This window comes from Epinephelus fuscoguttatus, linkage group LG9, assembly GCF_011397635.1.
Source record: "Epinephelus fuscoguttatus linkage group LG9, E.fuscoguttatus.final_Chr_v1".
In the NCBI taxonomy this organism is placed as follows: Eukaryota; Metazoa; Chordata; class Actinopteri; order Perciformes; family Serranidae; genus Epinephelus; species Epinephelus fuscoguttatus.
The window spans coordinates 33087913-33104731 of record NC_064760.1 but is presented as its reverse complement, the minus strand read 5'-3'; the positions used below and the strand labels follow the sequence as shown (position 1 = coordinate 33104731).

General features: G+C 42.7%; 2 protein-coding genes across 2 annotated transcripts; both read left to right on the top strand.

The window, feature by feature from the left end:
- The first annotated feature begins 2184 nt into the window (after positions 1-2184).
- Positions 2185-9618, top strand: lpar4 (lysophosphatidic acid receptor 4). Its single transcript, XM_049586336.1, has 3 exons — positions 2185-2573; positions 6380-7163; positions 7309-9618. The coding sequence occupies exons 2-3, from the start codon at positions 6588-6590 to the stop codon at positions 7795-7797; spliced, it is 1065 nt and encodes a 354-aa protein (XP_049442293.1). The 5' UTR covers positions 2185-2573; positions 6380-6587; the 3' UTR covers positions 7798-9618.
- A 339-nt stretch (positions 9619-9957) lies between these two features.
- On the top strand, positions 9958-16640 carry p2ry10 (P2Y receptor family member 10). Its single transcript, XM_049586333.1, has 4 exons — positions 9958-11362; positions 13660-13918; positions 14863-15043; positions 15276-16640. The coding sequence occupies exons 2-4, from the start codon at positions 13737-13739 to the stop codon at positions 16272-16274; spliced, it is 1362 nt and encodes a 453-aa protein (XP_049442290.1). The 5' UTR covers positions 9958-11362; positions 13660-13736; the 3' UTR covers positions 16275-16640.
- The last annotated feature ends 179 nt before the right edge of the window (positions 16641-16819 follow it).

Below are 16819 nucleotides of genomic sequence, written 5' to 3'. Positions count from 1 at the left end.
TGTGTGTGGCAGCCTATGCAGTAAGCAGGATGTCCTGTCCTCCCGGCTGCTATTGTGGAGTGGTCAGCCAGCCAGACGCTACCCCCAAAGACCACTTCCCCTCTGTCAAGTGCCTCTTTCTCTCTCTCTGTCACTCACCCACACACCCACACACATACACACACACACTCATAGTCCCATGCCAGCCTGAACACAATGGGAACCTGTCCAACACCGCCCTGTCACCTGACTAAAAATAGCCATTGCGGTAGCCTCAGACATGAAGAATGTATTGTAACAATGGTCTGGCAGGACTTTGATCAGCAAAAATAGCATTATACTGTTTTTGCAAGGTATCACCCATCACAGTTAAGAGTATTTTTGGCTGCTGTGAGACTCTGAAGATGTCACACCCCAATTTTGAACTTTAATTATAGTGTCATCCTCTTTATTTCACTGTGGGTTATTGTTTATACATTCATATGATCGGATGTGACTCAGTTATTCTCTGATGTAAACATGCACTTACTCTCAACTTTTTTTTTTTTTTTACTATTTGTCAGATAGAGTTTATGAACCCTTTGAGGCTGGAAAGTAGCCCACAAGATCCTTTACTTAAATAAAGTGGTAATACAAAAATGTAATGTTCATAGTTGTATTATTATTGTTAATAGTGTTAAAGCAGCATTTAAATGTAACTGGTTGAGTCTATATATACTCTATACTATAAAATGTGTTAACGTACGATACATCAAATTGTATATGTCGATCATTTGTTTTGCACTATGTAAAATCCATGATGGAATGTCACTGAGAACAATTACTCAGGCACTGTGCAATTTAGATGTACTTTCAGGCTACGTCATTTGAGTATTTCCATTTTATACTACTTCATACTTACAGGCCTGCTCCACTACACTTTGGCAGCAAATATTGTACCTTTTTACTGCCTGACCATTCTTTTATGTTTGTGTTTATTTAGAAAGGGACATTGCACACTGATGAACATGATCGTTTAAGTCACGTCAATGTGTCAGATTTAGCCATGCAGGCTAATTTTAATTTGCAGTCCCTGGCAGGTTGATGGTGTAAGTGTATATAAGAAAAAGACAAAATAACATACACATGCAGAGATACATAAGCATAGATAAAAACAGATTAATGGCATGCCCATAGAAGGGCACATGAGCACAGAGCAAGCATATAACCATAGCAAGGCACATAGGTAAAAAAAAGCAAGACATAAGCACTATTAATAAAACAATGACCTAACCATGTAACCTAAAACATTAAGAATGTACTATACAAAAGTCCAGCATAAAACACAGCATAGATTAAAGCACATGGCCACAAACAAACACACAAGAGCACATACACAAGGACAATAGCACACGAACACAATTAGCAAAACAGTGACATCACCATAAAACCAAAGCACATAAAGGAAAACGTACCATACAAAAGCACATAAGCCCTAACATACAGTGATGAAATGAGGACTTAACCACTAATTCAAATCATGGCAACATGTTTTTGACAGCTTTAGTTACAAGTTGTTTTGCAGACATTATTATTATCTATACAAAATACAATTTGACTGATAAATAAGCAAGATATGAAGTAATTAAAATGAGTCCTACCTGTACCAGCTTTAACATTAAAGTGATGAACACAGTAATGCATCAGCTACTACAATGCACTCATATCATATATAAATATGACTCTGAAATGGGCCATTCTGCAGAAAAAATAGTCTTCTTTCACTTTTGCTACTTTAATTACATTTAATGCTTTTGTAATTTTACTCGAGTAAGATTTTGAATGCAGGACTTTTACTGGTAACAAAGTATTTTGACACTGTGGTGTTGCTACTTACTTAAGTCTGATCTGAGAAACTAGTAACTAAAGCTGTAGAAAGTAATATAATGGAAATGTTGAAGTGCAATGCAAGTACCTCAGTGTGTTACTGAAGTACTTGAGTAAAGTTACTTTGACCACTGGTCACTGACACAGCAGAGAAGCTCATTATCATATTAATATACTTTGATGTTATTTGTGGTGGTCTTACTAAGCTGTGAGCTCTCCAGCTGATGACACCAGCCTGTGTGTCCCCCCTCTCTCTCTCCCCTCTGTCCTTCCCTCCCTCTCCACAATCCCCTATTCACACTCCCCTCCTCCTCCTCCCCCTCCCTGCTGCCCAGCCGAGGTGCTATTGTCTCGTTTCCTGTGGCCGTGCGAGCAGCTCTCCGCGTACACGCACGCGCATACGCACAAACCCCCCGGGTGAGCAGGCGCGGTGGATGTGATGAGGTCCCATTAGTAGCGGACGGACGGAGCGAGTCGTCAGGATTCAATGGGAGAACTCTCACAGTTTGCTGTCGCTAACTGGCTGAAAAGCGGTTTTATGACTTGTTCGTTTTAGTTTGGTCCAGTTTGACTCGGGACAGTTGGAAACTCGGAGCCAAGCAGGCTGAGCAGCACCAAGACACTGGGGAGAAGAAAGTATGGAGTTTTTCCTTTGACAGCTGCTCTGCTGCCAGACTGACAAACATCAGTGACCAGGAGGTGAGCTGTCACCATCCAGTCAGCCGCCAGTAAGTCCACTCTGCTTTGTCTTTAGACAATAACTTTTTTGTGTAGAGCTGACAAAAACATGTTTTGTTTTTAGCTGAAGAAAAACTCTGAATAGCTGCTGTCCACATAGGAGAACTAATGTGCTGGTTCAGCCACAAAACCCAATTATACCAGTTGTATACAGCTGACAAAATGTAGCTGCAGGCTGTAGGAAGGCTGCTGTGGTTACATATAACATAAACAGCTTTCAATACAGGCTAATGCAATTTACTACACATATTATATGATCTCTAGAGAGCTCCTTCAAGAACTTAACTTTTTGTTTTTGCTAAAAATTGATACATATAAGGGATATTGTAGATTTAATATGAATCACCAGGTTAAAGCACAGAGCAACACCTCTGAGGTTTATGTAAATTGATGATAACATCACTCCAAATGGCCTCAAGTATTAGGTGCTGATTTAATCCCATTCCAGTCAGCATCTAAATTTTCTCCACAGTCTGTACAAAAATCATATATATTTTTTGACAATTCTGTTCTTGAACCAACTCCAGTAAAACTCAACATTATAAACCTTATAAAGTAGTATTTGTAAGACTTCATATTCATTGAAATATTGGTGGATTGTGATGTAATTTCAGACTAATTTTAACAAACCTTACTCTCTACACCATCTCCATTCGCTCTGTAAGCAGCGCAGACGTCCTCTCGCACACTGTACGCCTGGTCGTCGTCCACCTCTCCCTCTCCCTGTCTTCTTCCTCCTTGCATGTGAGAGAAAGGAACAGCTGGATGTGAGCTGAGCCTGAACTCGATCCGTTCAGATCAGCGGGTCCCAGAGGCCTGTTTCTGTCACTGCCACGGCCGACTGCGGGGGGAAACCCTTTAACTGTGCAGCTGTCCACGACCTGTACATGAAATCCATACACACACACACACACACACACACACACACACACACAATCAGGTCTAAAATCCCACGGCAGGACTCCTAGAAATCCACAACAAGCTTGAATGTATCTCTGCTACAGCTCTGAAGTTGAGGCGGTTCTTGTTTCCTTACACATAAACTGTATAGCAGCCAATGTTCTATAGACTTGGCTCCCTGCAGAAACAACATCAGCTGAATATGAAGCCAGCACTGTCAGAGGTCCTGGGACTGAGCCACGGTACACAAAACCCTACAGTGTGTGTGTGTGTGTGTGTGTGTGTGTGTGTGTGAGGACTGGCACATGTAAGTGTTTGCCTGCTTGTGTGTGCACGTGTGGAGACTTGTGCATATGTAAGTGTGTGTTTGGTGCAGATGGGTACAGTGAGGGCATTGTGAGGGCTGGTGGAGGCTTTCTGGGAGGCGTGTGAAAACGCAGTAAAGATGTCACACTGCAGCTGGCACAGGACAGGGCTGATGGACTGCTTACACTCACAGCATTGCCTTTGTGTGTGTTTGTGTGTGTCTGTGTGGTGAAAAGACCGATAGAGTGAATCTTTCCAGGGGTACTCAGGATTTTTACACTCGATGCCAAAGGGCCGACCACCTCGCTGCCGCTTTAGCTCTGTTGCATAACCCAAGATAAGGCCAGTTTAGCTTGTTAAATCCGGTGCTGTAGCAATTTAGAGTTGCACTCCCATAAAGCTGGAGGACTTGGGAGAGAGATTTTAAAAGAAAGATAAAAGAAGGGTCAAAATCAATTCAGCACAGGCCGAGATGTCTGGAGGTTTTAGTGTGTAACACCAGTCAGGCTCCAAAAAAAGTTTTTCATCCCACCTTCTCCATGCCTGGTTAAAAGCCATGTTTTCAACTCCAGATCTTCAGTTTTTAATGCAGGATTTGTTAGGAAACTTATCCTAGGGTGAAACCTCTGTCCAGGGCCACAGAAAACAAACTGTTTACATGCTGTGCAGAGCCTGACCACTGAAATAGATGTGTTGAATTTCCTTTTTAGATTGAGAGAGGTGTTACTTCACTTCTGTTTTGGCTGGGAGTCATTGACGTGTTCAGGAATTGAAAGATGCTATAGTCGCAAGGATTCTACATGTCGGCTTTTTTGGGGCCTAGAGCTGCTGCATGATATGCAAAAAAACCCCTAAAATATCACACTGCGATTATTTTGAAAAATATTGTAATTGCGATATGAGTCGCAATTTTAGTGAGGATAGTAAGTTTTGCATATAATTTACACTGAACCCCCCCACCCCACCCCACACACACATACACATAAATATGATGATGAGATTTTTGCTGAGGTAGCAAACAAGCATGATCCCTTATGTGTCAAATATGATTTGTAGGTGGGTGCACCTCTGTGGTTCCACAATGCCTCATATATAATGGTATGTTGCAACACTCAAAGACCTACGCAGCCCTACTGTTGCCCTATTAAAACACAAATCTAAAAATAGTTGGTGTGATATACTGTGTACTTAGCTGTGTAATCTCAATCAATCAAGTTAAAGTTTTTATGTGAATGTAAGCAACAAATTTGAGAAGTATTGCCTGAAATCAGAAGGAATTGTCATCTTGTTACTCTCTTTTTCCATCTTCAGTGTGACATTGTGTCCACTCCAACCGATTTCTTCTAACGAGTCACTAGAGACCAACGTATCTGCCTGAATCTAACGTCTTATTAAGTCCACACAGATGCGTAGTCATGCCAACATACCTGTTTTGCTAGAGTTTTAAGAGTGGAGCAGAGCAAAGTACAACAAACTACGATGTTGGGCACTATTGAGAAGACATATTGATTTAGAACAGACTCAGAACAGCTGTGTCTTATTTTGCCTATAGCCCTGAAAAAGTTCAGATGTGATGATTTGAAACATGAAGAAGTGCTCATTATGAAACACACAATGTGCATTTTTATGAGGTGATCAACAAATCTTTGGGCATCACTTCTGCAATAAAACAATTAACTTTATTGTGGATGTAGAATATCAAGTGTGTTCATATAACACTGTGACAAATAAGATAGTTAGCGCTCAAACTCAACACATTCAAAACAATCTAGTTCCTGTTTTGACATCACACGCTCACAAACACATCTTGTTTTGAGTAAATAACTAGAAAATGAATTGTCTTTCACAATGTCAAATCCCTCTAATTGTTCATGTTTGACAGCAAATCTATTGTGTTTCATGACAACACTGCTCTGTGGTGGTGGGAGCAGCTCTGCTCTTGTACCAACAGGCTGACGATTTCCTGCTGCTTTCTCTAGTTGGAGTTAGTCTCAGATACTTTTGTGGTTTAAAGTGGATTTTACATTGAGCTCTTTAACATTAGCTCATGATTGAAAGAAGATGAAGTGTGTTTTACCTCCTAATCTACAGTACATGTCTCTGTATCTGGCTGTCATTTACCACTCATAGTCCTGATGACAGCCTGAGGGCCCCGTGCCACACTACCATGTGAACTAAACCCCTGTGGACAGATGGGACTTTATTTATACTGACAGATAAGACATGAACTGCAAAAATGCACGCACACGCTCACAGCTATGCGGATACACTGAATGTTACAGCTGTGAAAAACATTGAAATTTTTACCAATAACAAGCTAAAAAGTGTTTTTTCAAGCGTCTCTAATATTTCTGTCCTCTCTACAACTGATTTAGATTGAATGCTGCTTTACTTTACTTCACTGTAAAGGATGTTAGACACACTGATTACTGTTATAAAGAATAATGTAACAAAGGTATACCTTAGGTATAATGGCATAAGGCGTGTGCATAGACCATATGCTTCATCCTATGGACAACTGGAGTTGTTTGCTTTGCTGTAACTTTTATAGTGAGGAAGTGACCGTGTGCTTTTCCTATTCTCTCCACAGGATGACTGACCAGCCCTGCAACCGTGCATCCTGACTGTCTGCCTCCATTTGTGTGTCTGAATGTCCATGATGACTTGGAGGAGACTTGACTGGTGGATCCCCTGCTGACACCTCCTGTCCTCAGATATCCGCCCAACTCCCCCCCTTTCCTTACAGCTTTGGTGCACCCTTTTTTCGTAGAGCCCCCCTCCCTGTCTAAGCCGTCAGCATGGCTAGCCTGGTGCTCAACGAGACCGGAATGGAGGACTGTGGCATTGACGACTCCTTCAAGTACAACTTGTACTCGGTGGTTTACAGTGTGGTCTTTGTCTTGGGCCTGATAACCAACTGCGCGGCCCTCTTTGTGTTCTGCTTCCGGATGAAGATGCGAAACGAGACCACAATGTTTATGACTAACTTAGCGTTATCAGATTTGGTATTTGTTTTTACGCTGCCATTCAAGGTCTTTTACAACGTTAACCGCCACTGGCCATTCGGAGATGGATTGTGTAAGGTATCAGGAACAGCCTTCATCACCAACATCTACGGCAGCATGCTCTTCCTCACCTGCATCAGTGTAGACCGCTTCCTGGCGATAGTCTACCCTTTCCGCTCCCGCTCCATCCGCACACGCAGGAACGCGGCGCTGGTGTGTGCCGCTGTGTGGCTGACCATCGTAGGGGGAGGAATATCAGTGACCTTCTTCTCCACCATTAACAGCACAAACAGAGCCACCACTTGCTTTGAGGGCTTCTCCAAGAGCACCTGGAGGACCTACCTATCCAAAATCACCATCTTCATCGAGGTGAGTGAGGAGAGACAGACTCTGAGAGTCTCACATTTTACCTTATACACCATTTATACACTTCTTTTATTAAGGAAACCAGAAACATAGTAGAGATGTTCCACATTTACATAAAGTTTTCTTATGCAATTTATTTATTTCACAGATTGTGGGCTTCCTCCTCCCCCTCTTGGCCAACTTGGTATGTTCCTCGCTTGTTCTGCGGACGCTGCGGCGTCCAATGACTGTTGGTCACGGCTGTAACAGCAAGAGACGTGTCCTACGGATGATTTTGGTCCATCTGGGCATCTTCATCATCTGCTTCGTCCCCTATAACTCAATCCTCTTCCTGTATGCCCTGGTGCGGACCCAGGCCCTGGCTAACTGCGCTGTGGAGCGCTTTGCCCGAACTCTTTACCCCATCACTCTGTGCCTGGCCAGCCTCAACTGCTGCCTGGACCCTGTTGTCTACTACTTCACATCAGAGAGCTTCCAGAAAAGCTTGACCATGGGAGGCAAAGGGACAGGCTCCCGGCCTGAGAGTATCCCCCGCAGCGACACTGAGACCCAAGACACAGGAAACACTCTCCCTAGAGACACACACACTCTGGCCAGCAATGGGAAAGAGTCAAAGACGTCTGAGAGTCAGTTCTGACTCAGCAGGAGAGAAGGAAGGTAAAGAAGGACAGTTTGGGTTTGACGGGAGCCCTGAATTTGAAAAATAAAGCAATCAGCTGTTTGGTCCTGGAAGTGACAAACACATAACTCAGCAGATTAGTTAAGTCCTGAGGTAAGTCCTGAGGTATGGCCTGGGCTTTACGGATTAATCCACCACTGGAGAGCAGAGGAATGTATCTGTGTGTGTTTATTATGAGTGAACACTACAGGGATCAGAGACCCAGCCACACCAGGACTATTGTCCAGAGACACGCAGAGCCTCTAAAAGAGACTGCAACACATTATCACTCAGGCTTAACACACACAAACACTCACAAATGCACTGGATTGTGGACAGAATGGAGGTTTCCGTCCACATTGTTGAAATATGCTGTTTAGTTCTTTTGTAACACACTGAGCCCTTAAGTGTTATTGTCATAAAGTTCAAGCTTCCACAGCACATTATATCATGTTAGACATTAATGTTATGTCACTTTTAGTGTGGTGAGACCCATTGTTATTATAACACAGCAGCGCGCTGACCTACTGAGTTAAATGTGTCTCATGTTGACGTTTGAGGCCATTAAATGTCTGTTTTGAATCCCTTTCATGGCCACATTTATTATTTCTGTCCACAGCCTTGTGCCCGTTGGTGCGGTCAAACAGAGTCTGACCTGGCTTTTGTTAGCATGACTGTAGGTTTGAACTCATGGATGAGTTTTTCTACTCCGGCTCTTCATTTTCATGGAGCAGATCAGTGCGATCTTGTTCTTGGAGCAGAGGACAGCTCTGATCCAGTGGAGAACCTTGGCCTGTGTGCTGTGTCACAGGCCAAATGCTTATTATGACTGGAGCAATGGTCCATTGTTTGCTTCTGAATGAGGTCTCTCTGTCTTAATCTGGCCTTAGACTGCAGATCTGCTCAAAGTCTCTTACACACAGCAATGGCCACACACTCCAAAGTACGGGTGAACACTGTTGACTAAATACCCAAAATCTTGGTGTTAACACTGCACGTAGAGCAAAACACTAATGTCAGCAAATCTTACTGTTTGCTGAGTTCGCGTGTATGAATTTGTGGGATGAGTGGTGAATACTTTTATCCAAAAGGCTTTGAGTATGTCATCAGTACATAAACTTCTATTACTAAAATGGCAAAATCACAGTTAAATCAAATTAATTGTAATGGGCATTGTCTTTGCTTTCACACCTACTTCAACTTTGGTGAACTCTGACATGCAAATTTGTTTACCGATAGCAGACTACTGGATTCTGCTTTGAATGTTAAGAGAGCTGGAGAGTCCAAGAGAGACTTGGATTATACTGCACAAGTTGTGTGAGAGTTTGTAATTGCATGTTTTGATATAGTTTTGCTGTTGTTAAAAGTGGCCTACTTTTGCCTAAATTCATCAAATTTTCTAGGATTTTTGATTCTTTGTTTACTGTAAGTAAAGGGTAGTAATTAATATATACAAATGATTGTTTTGTGGGTGAAGTATTCCTTTAACCATTCTCAGAGAGAGCAATAACACACAGCTGTGAGACAGGTGTCAATGGTACAAATACTTTTTAATAAACTAAGATCTTTCCCATCAGCAGCTGAGCTAACAAGCTGGCTAACTGACTACACAGAAAGCAAAAGAAGCCCAGGGAGCTTTTAGGTCTGTCACTAGCATGTTCTTGGCTTGCTTGTGTGTTAGCCTTTAACAGTGACAGTGAATTGAGCTGCCATAAGGGCCAGCAGCAGGAGTGTCTATAGGTTTCTGTATACATACTAAAGACTCCCACTGGAAAGGAAACCTTTTTTTTTTTTTTTTTGACTGGGACATTATACAAGACGATGTTGTTACAAGTTGTTTATCCATACTTTCATAGAGCCATGCATAGTTAGAGATTCGTGGCCTTACTTGGAAATGTCATACGCCCCTATACCTCCAGCAGCAGTATGTATAGAGTGTTTAAGAGAGAGAGAAAAAAACTAGTAATTCTAGTAGTGCTCTCTGGTAGTGTGAGTGATGTGACCATGTGTATCCAGCAACAGAGACAGAGAGACAACAGTAGATAGACTCCTCTGGGATTTTGAGGTCAAGGGTAGCAGAGAGGACGACTAATACACTGGAGTGGGGAGAAGTACTGTAGAGAGGACAGTAAGGAAAGTGGGAGGGTAGAAAAATATTAAAGAACTGGCCTTTACCCATCAAGTGGTTCATGTCAAGAATGTACTGAAATATTGCAACAGAAGGCACTCAGCTCTTAAATGTGTCCTTTAATGGAGCAATCTGCTCTTGTGATTGTAAGGGGAAAAAAATGCATACTCTGACTTAACTCTTGAGTACTGGCCTGTTCTGACATCTAGTGGCCATAAGTGAGGACAGAAAGTTTAGCACCAGATTAGACTCTACCAGCTGTTAACTATGTTCCTCTGCCTTCAGCATGTGTGCTGATTATCACCTTGTCTGTCCTGGCTCTATATTGAACTGCACAGACACGATGTGCATGTGCCTGGCACAGGCCTGGGAACCTGTCAGTAAGTCATTTTCTCTGGGCGTGACTTCATGCGTACAGGGCGGTGTGAAACTAACAGGATGATTAAACTGCTGCCATTTTGTGGGACTGTGGTTTTGCATTTCAGATACATGTGAAAACTTAATCTTTCTACATGACACACAACTGAAACCATACATGTATCACGAGAGGGCAAATCGCTACTTGCTGCTGTCAGTGACCTCAGGGAAGGTTTCAGAGGACTAAAGCACAAATGAAACATCCTGACAGATCTACCTTACAAAATCACACTCTGATAAACAACAGCTTTAAAAAAGGAAGTGTAGCATCTGATAGGGGAAGTGGGTGGCTGCATTTTTTTATCTCCAAACACTGCAGCATGCAAGTGAGACTAAATTTAACCTGTAGTACCACATAACAGTGTAGATGCGTACCTATAAACTGCATGTCCCCAGACTAAGCTGTGTCCACTGACCAAGTCACCTGCATTTTTAAAACTTCAGAGATACGAGGAACTAACATCTTCCTTCCTGTCCATCTGTCTTCTTTAACATCAATGTCTCTACCAGTAACTGCTGTCATCTTGTTTTCTTTCTCACTTACCCTCCGCCTGCCCAATACTGTGTGCATCTTTAGTTTTGGCTGAGTTGCTAGGGGCGGAGTGACGTCACAAACGGTAGAAAAACACTCACATGCATGAGGGCAGAGCTTCCCCTTCCCCTCATCACCATACATAACAAACCGAGAACAGCCCACAGCAGACGCCATCATGTTGTGCATTCAAGCAGAAACCACATCAGTGGCGCGTAAAAGCTGACTTGTTCACATCAACACACTGACAGAAAGGTCTCTGCTGCTTTTGGTGCGACAGGAAGGTTTGCCGTTGACCTCGTTTGCTACTGTACAGCACGAGGAGGAGAGTGCGTTTGTGCATCAGGCTGCTGTTTGCAGAGAAACGTGAAGCTGCTGGAGCATGCGGTCACTGGTGGTCACTCCCGGCTTTCACCTCTCCCCTCCATCCATGCTGATCATTTAGGGAGATGACAGAGAAGCAAAAGGTAAATACACAGTGTTTGTTCAGAGACATAATGTCTGTGAAGCAGTCGCACTTCTGTGCTTTGTCTGAGCATTTGTGGTCAATGTCATGCTTCACATTTTGCTGATGATAGGAGGTTTGGTATTAAATCCTCTTTCACTTCACAGCATATCAAAATGTATCAGTGTGCACATATTACGAGCTTCATGTTACAGGCATTATTAAACTCGAATTAGGTAAAAAAAAAAAAAGTTAAAAAAAAGAATTTTTGTCTTGTTGTCATGCAGACTAAATCATATCACTGCGGCACTATCTGGTGGTTTCATCAGTGATTTGACTTAAAGAATGAAACATAAAGTTTGAAAAACTGAACAAATGAATTTTAAAATTGACAAATTTTTCATCACGCAACAACGCTGAGAAAATGCAAGTCACCAATTTATCCTCTCAAGTTCCCTCAAACCTGCGTATTACTTCCTGAAATTCAAGTTTGTGGGCTCACTGTTGCACAACTCAAACTGAGTAGGTAACGTGGGGCAATCTGTTGGCTGACTGCGTCACACTGACAGACCCAACAGCCAAAATGACACAAGGAGTCAGAAGTGGTGAAAATTAATGTGAAGCAGTTAAAAAACAAACTGTTAGGGGTTAGGGTTAGGGCTGGCAAAGGAAGGGTGTGGTGTGGTCTTGATGGCAGAAGGAAGGGTGATACTTCGGTGATAAGAAGAGAAAATGGTCTGTCTTGTTTCCACACATTTCCTGCTGCAATCTTTGGCAAGAGACATTTCTGATTTACTACACTTTCTATCAGTTTTTTTCATAACCCTGTTTCATTTGGCACCCAGTAAATACATGGCACAGACAAAAACAAACACTGTCATACTTTAAGAAAGCCAAGCCATGATTCAGCCAGATGATACATACCAGAACTGTGGCACCTCAGCTTTCTGCATACTCCTGTTAAATTTTGTGAACTATGTGAATTTGATGTTTAATTTGTTTCCTATAACATATTTCATGTGATATTTTAGCACCGTTTTATAATAAGGCAGTTAGTTTCAACTAATGGCTTGATTAATATCTGACAAATCATTCAACTGTGAGCCATCACATCAACGTTTGGGTTGCCAGGTTTTGTAAATCTCATTGGCTGCTGTTTATCCTCCACCAGCATGATTACCTGCTCTTTGTTTGCTGCTAGCTCTTCAGTGCATCAGGGAAATCACTCCAATAGACTTTAGGACCACTTACCATCTTGGAAAAGGCTGCATATTGGCTGAAATACATTTATGAACTAGGTTACATATCAACATTTACAACTGCAGACTTGATGAAATATTTAAAAAAAAAAAAAAAAAAAAAACGTTATTAAGGGTTGAGTGGCATCCCTTTGATGATGTAAAAAATAAATAACTGTAGATATTTTATACTTACTATTAGCAGAGCACATTTCTGATCACTTACACGCAAAGCTTCTGCAGTCTTACAACTTTGATATCAGTTTTGTATATGACTATCTATATAAGTAGATCAGGTGGCTTATAAGAAAGTGAAACTCATGCCCCTCTAATAGTGGTTTCATTTGAAACTGCAAACATAACAGTGTTTTTTCTTTAGAAAGTAAGGAATCCAAAAACATTCTGTCTGCATTTGTAAATGTTAATAAGATGTTAAAAACAGATTGTGGTCCAGATGCCCTGCAGCCTTTTTCCAGAAGGTTAGTAGTCCAACAGACCATTGGGGGGGATGAACTAAAGAGCAAGCTAAAAAAAAAAAAAAAAAAAAAAAAAGTGTTATACCACAGGAGGAAACTACCCAAAAATGAGACTCAAAGTTAATTTTTGAAATTGGGAAGCAGTTGGCTGTAGAGACTGTTTTGCAGACTGCTGTTTCCAATTTTAAAAAATGAACTTTCAATTCCAGCTTTTTAAGCAGTTCTTACAATACTCAGAAAAAATGGACATTTTATTATTATTCAATTCAGTGACAATTGGACAAACTTCATGTGCTGAGGAGGATCATGGCGCACAACCAAAAGCTCCAGAACAGCTACTGATGGACCCTATGTGAGACCAAGAGAGTTTCTTCACAACCTAGCAACCCAAATGTCCTTATTAATAGCTTATAACCAATCCACAAACCATTATTAAATTGTGTTAAAAGGCCATTAGTTATAACATATACATTCTTTGCAAAGGGGGATCTTATTAACAAATGGTGGCAACAAATTGGGATTTTCTGGAAATATTATGTTAGAAAATAATGCTTATGCAGTAGTATCCATTCCACTACCAATCATCTCTCCTTATTCTCTTTCAGGTGTTCAGGGTGTGTGAGTGACATGATGAAGGACTGATCACAGGAAATTGCTGTTAAGTTATGCCATCAGTGTTTGTATGAGGCAGGAAATGACTCTGAATATGTCTGGAGCATCCCCGGCCAACTCCTCCTGTGGACACAACATGACCAGCTGGGACCAGCGCATGGATAAGATGTACACCTACTTCTACCTGCTGCTCTTCATCCCTGGGCTGCTGCTCAACACCACTGCTCTCTGGGTCCTCTGCAGACACATTAGGTAAACACACACACACACACACACACACACACACACATAATTCATTAATTCATTCCTAGCCCCTTACCCTAACCCCTTATCTCCACATCTAAATGGCTAACCCTAACTCCAAACTAGGGCATTGCCATTTTCGTATTAGGTACAGTTGATTCATATCATGTCCAAGTACGATTCGCTACTCCTCTCCACTCACACGCCACTCAGCTCTCACCCTACTGATGTTGTTTCGTACCCAAAGAAAACTTGCGTCATCATCTTCATAACATTTTTGTTGTGCTACATTTTCTAAAAGGGCGCCACAAACAGACACTGCTGCAGAGACTGTCATCTGTGGGGACCAGCTGACCAGCAAGGGGAAGCTCTACTCATGGTCAGATGAGGAGCCACTGCTGTCGGGCTCTGAGCTTTCCGCCCTTTTCCCCAGCTTCACTGCCCTCTGATGAATAGGCATCCGTATTGAACTGAGACTGGTTTATAACCAGTTTAAAACTCCTTGAAGTTGTTTTAAAAGCAGTCCACTTCCGTGTTTTGGTATAGTTGATGTTTACATCTGATGCCTGCCAAACACCGTACTGTACTCCAGACCCCTTTTTCAAGCAGACTTGGGCACAGAGTGGCATACTGTGCCTGGGTAAAATACACAGTGTTGACACTAATCAAACAAACAGGACAATGGGTTCAAGTGTACCCTGATCTGGGCCCGGGCCCCTGATGTGGCCCCCTAATTGTAACCTGAACCTTAAAACCGATTCTTAACCCTCTAAATGGCCTTTGAAGAAGTGAGGACAGGCCAAAATGTCTTCACTTTAAATGTCCTCAGTCTCCAAAAATGTCCTCACACTGTTTGTTAAATATGTGGTCCTGTCCCCACTATGTCATAAGTACAAGTACACACACACAGACGGGTCTGCACATGGCTAACTCTTCTGCATGTTGCTCCACAGTAAGAAGACCAAGGCTGTGATCTTCATGATAAACCTGGCACTAGCAGACCTGGCCCACATCCTCTCTCTGCCCCTCAGGATATATTATTACTTCACACACACCTGGCCCTTCGGACGAGGCATCTGCTTGTTCTGCTTCTACCTCAAATACCTCAACATGTACGCTGCTATAGTGTTTTTGGTAAGCAGGCAGTAAAGGAAAAGTAATGCTTAAATTCTGTGAGGACACTAGAGGGAGCATGGGAACTCAAACCACAGCTAATTCATCTATTTAAAAGGAGTCAAATGTTAATTTATAACAGGAAGTCCTTCATGTCTAAGCCTCCCTTCTTCTCTGTTCTTGGAACAAATTTACCTCATGTGGCTCTGAATGTGGCTGAGAATTTTCATGCAACTTTTTTTTCTGTTTCCAGGTGTGTATCAGCGTGCAGAGATGTGTCTTCCTGCTTGACCCATTCTCAGCTCGCCGGTGGAGGCGGCGCTATGACCTGTTGATCAGTCTTATAGTGTGGGTGGTGGTCGGTCTGGCTTGCTCACCTTTCATCCTGATGCGGAGCAGCAGCAGTAACAGCTCCACCAGTCCTAGCATTAGTACACAGACAGTCTATAACATGTCCTATTCTCTGTATGCCAGTTCTACCCAGCAGGTAGGTTACACCAAGCTTCATGTGCCACCTACAAGTATGAGCCCCAGCAGCCTCGGGCCAGGCTCAAGTCCTAGCTCTACCAAAGTCAGCTGTTTTAAGGATTTGCCCATGCGTCGTCTGTCCCTCTCTCTGGCTGTCACCATGATAACTCTTGCTGAGCTGTTTGGTTTCATTATTCCTCTGGCCTGCATCACTTTTAGCTCAATCCGCATCACCCGCTCCCTCAACCAAAAAAATGAGAATGCAAACTCAACCACACTCAACTCCTCAGCACGCAGCCGAATCCAGTCAGTCACCTCCAATGGTCACACAGATAAATACCACGAAAAGCAGATAAACGCTGAGAAGCGGCGCGCTCTACGGATGGTGCTGAGCTGCTCTGCCCTCTTCTTGTTCTGCTTTGCCCCCTACCATCTCAACTTCCTGCTCTACCTGATGGTGTCGCAGGACGTAGTGTCCCACTGTGCAACGAGGCTGGCTGTGCGTCAGTTCCACCCGGTGTCTCTGTGCCTTGCGAGCCTGAGCTGCTGCCTCAACCCTCTGCTTTATTACTTTCTGAATGCAGAGTTCAGATTGCACCTCACCAGGCGCACCTCCTCCTTCACCGCCTCGCTCCTCTCCTCCCCGATCAGCTCCCCGATCCAGCGTCCCACACAGCACAGAATGACGAGCATGGAGAGTAGCTGCTCAGACAGGGAGCAGCATTATTCAGATGCTAATTTGTTTTTTCCTAAGGAGAATGACACGGCTAAAGATGACAGATAGTGCACTCTTGTAAACAGACTGACAAGATCCAAGTTGGATGAGATGATTTCACATGTTACAGCTGTCTGAATACAAACTGACCGAAGAGCTTTGACCCCAGCATGAAGACTTCCCAGACAACACCGCTTTAGAACAAACAAATCATCAATCAGCAACTGAACGGATGTGTTTCATGAGTGTGTGTACAGTAATATCTATGTGAACATCATCACAGTGGCCTTGTGTACATAAGCTACAGCTGGTTGTTTATCTTACTATAAAAATACAACAACTTTAAATAAGCTACATCATAAATGTCAATGCTGTATGTAAATGTTCTGTAAATAAAAGCGCTATCTGTTTTATCTGGTGCTGTGTTGTTTGTGCAGCTTCATAGTGAGGTTTCCTTTGGGTGACATCGAATGAAAACAGGTGCCAACTCATTTTGGCTGTACTTCCTCTCACAATGCAAAGTAGTGAAGACAGTTGGCAGCAGTTGCAGCAGCTTTGTAACTGCCAGGCTCTGAGGTCGGCTTTCAAACCGAAAAGTCATCTCCCCCCACCCA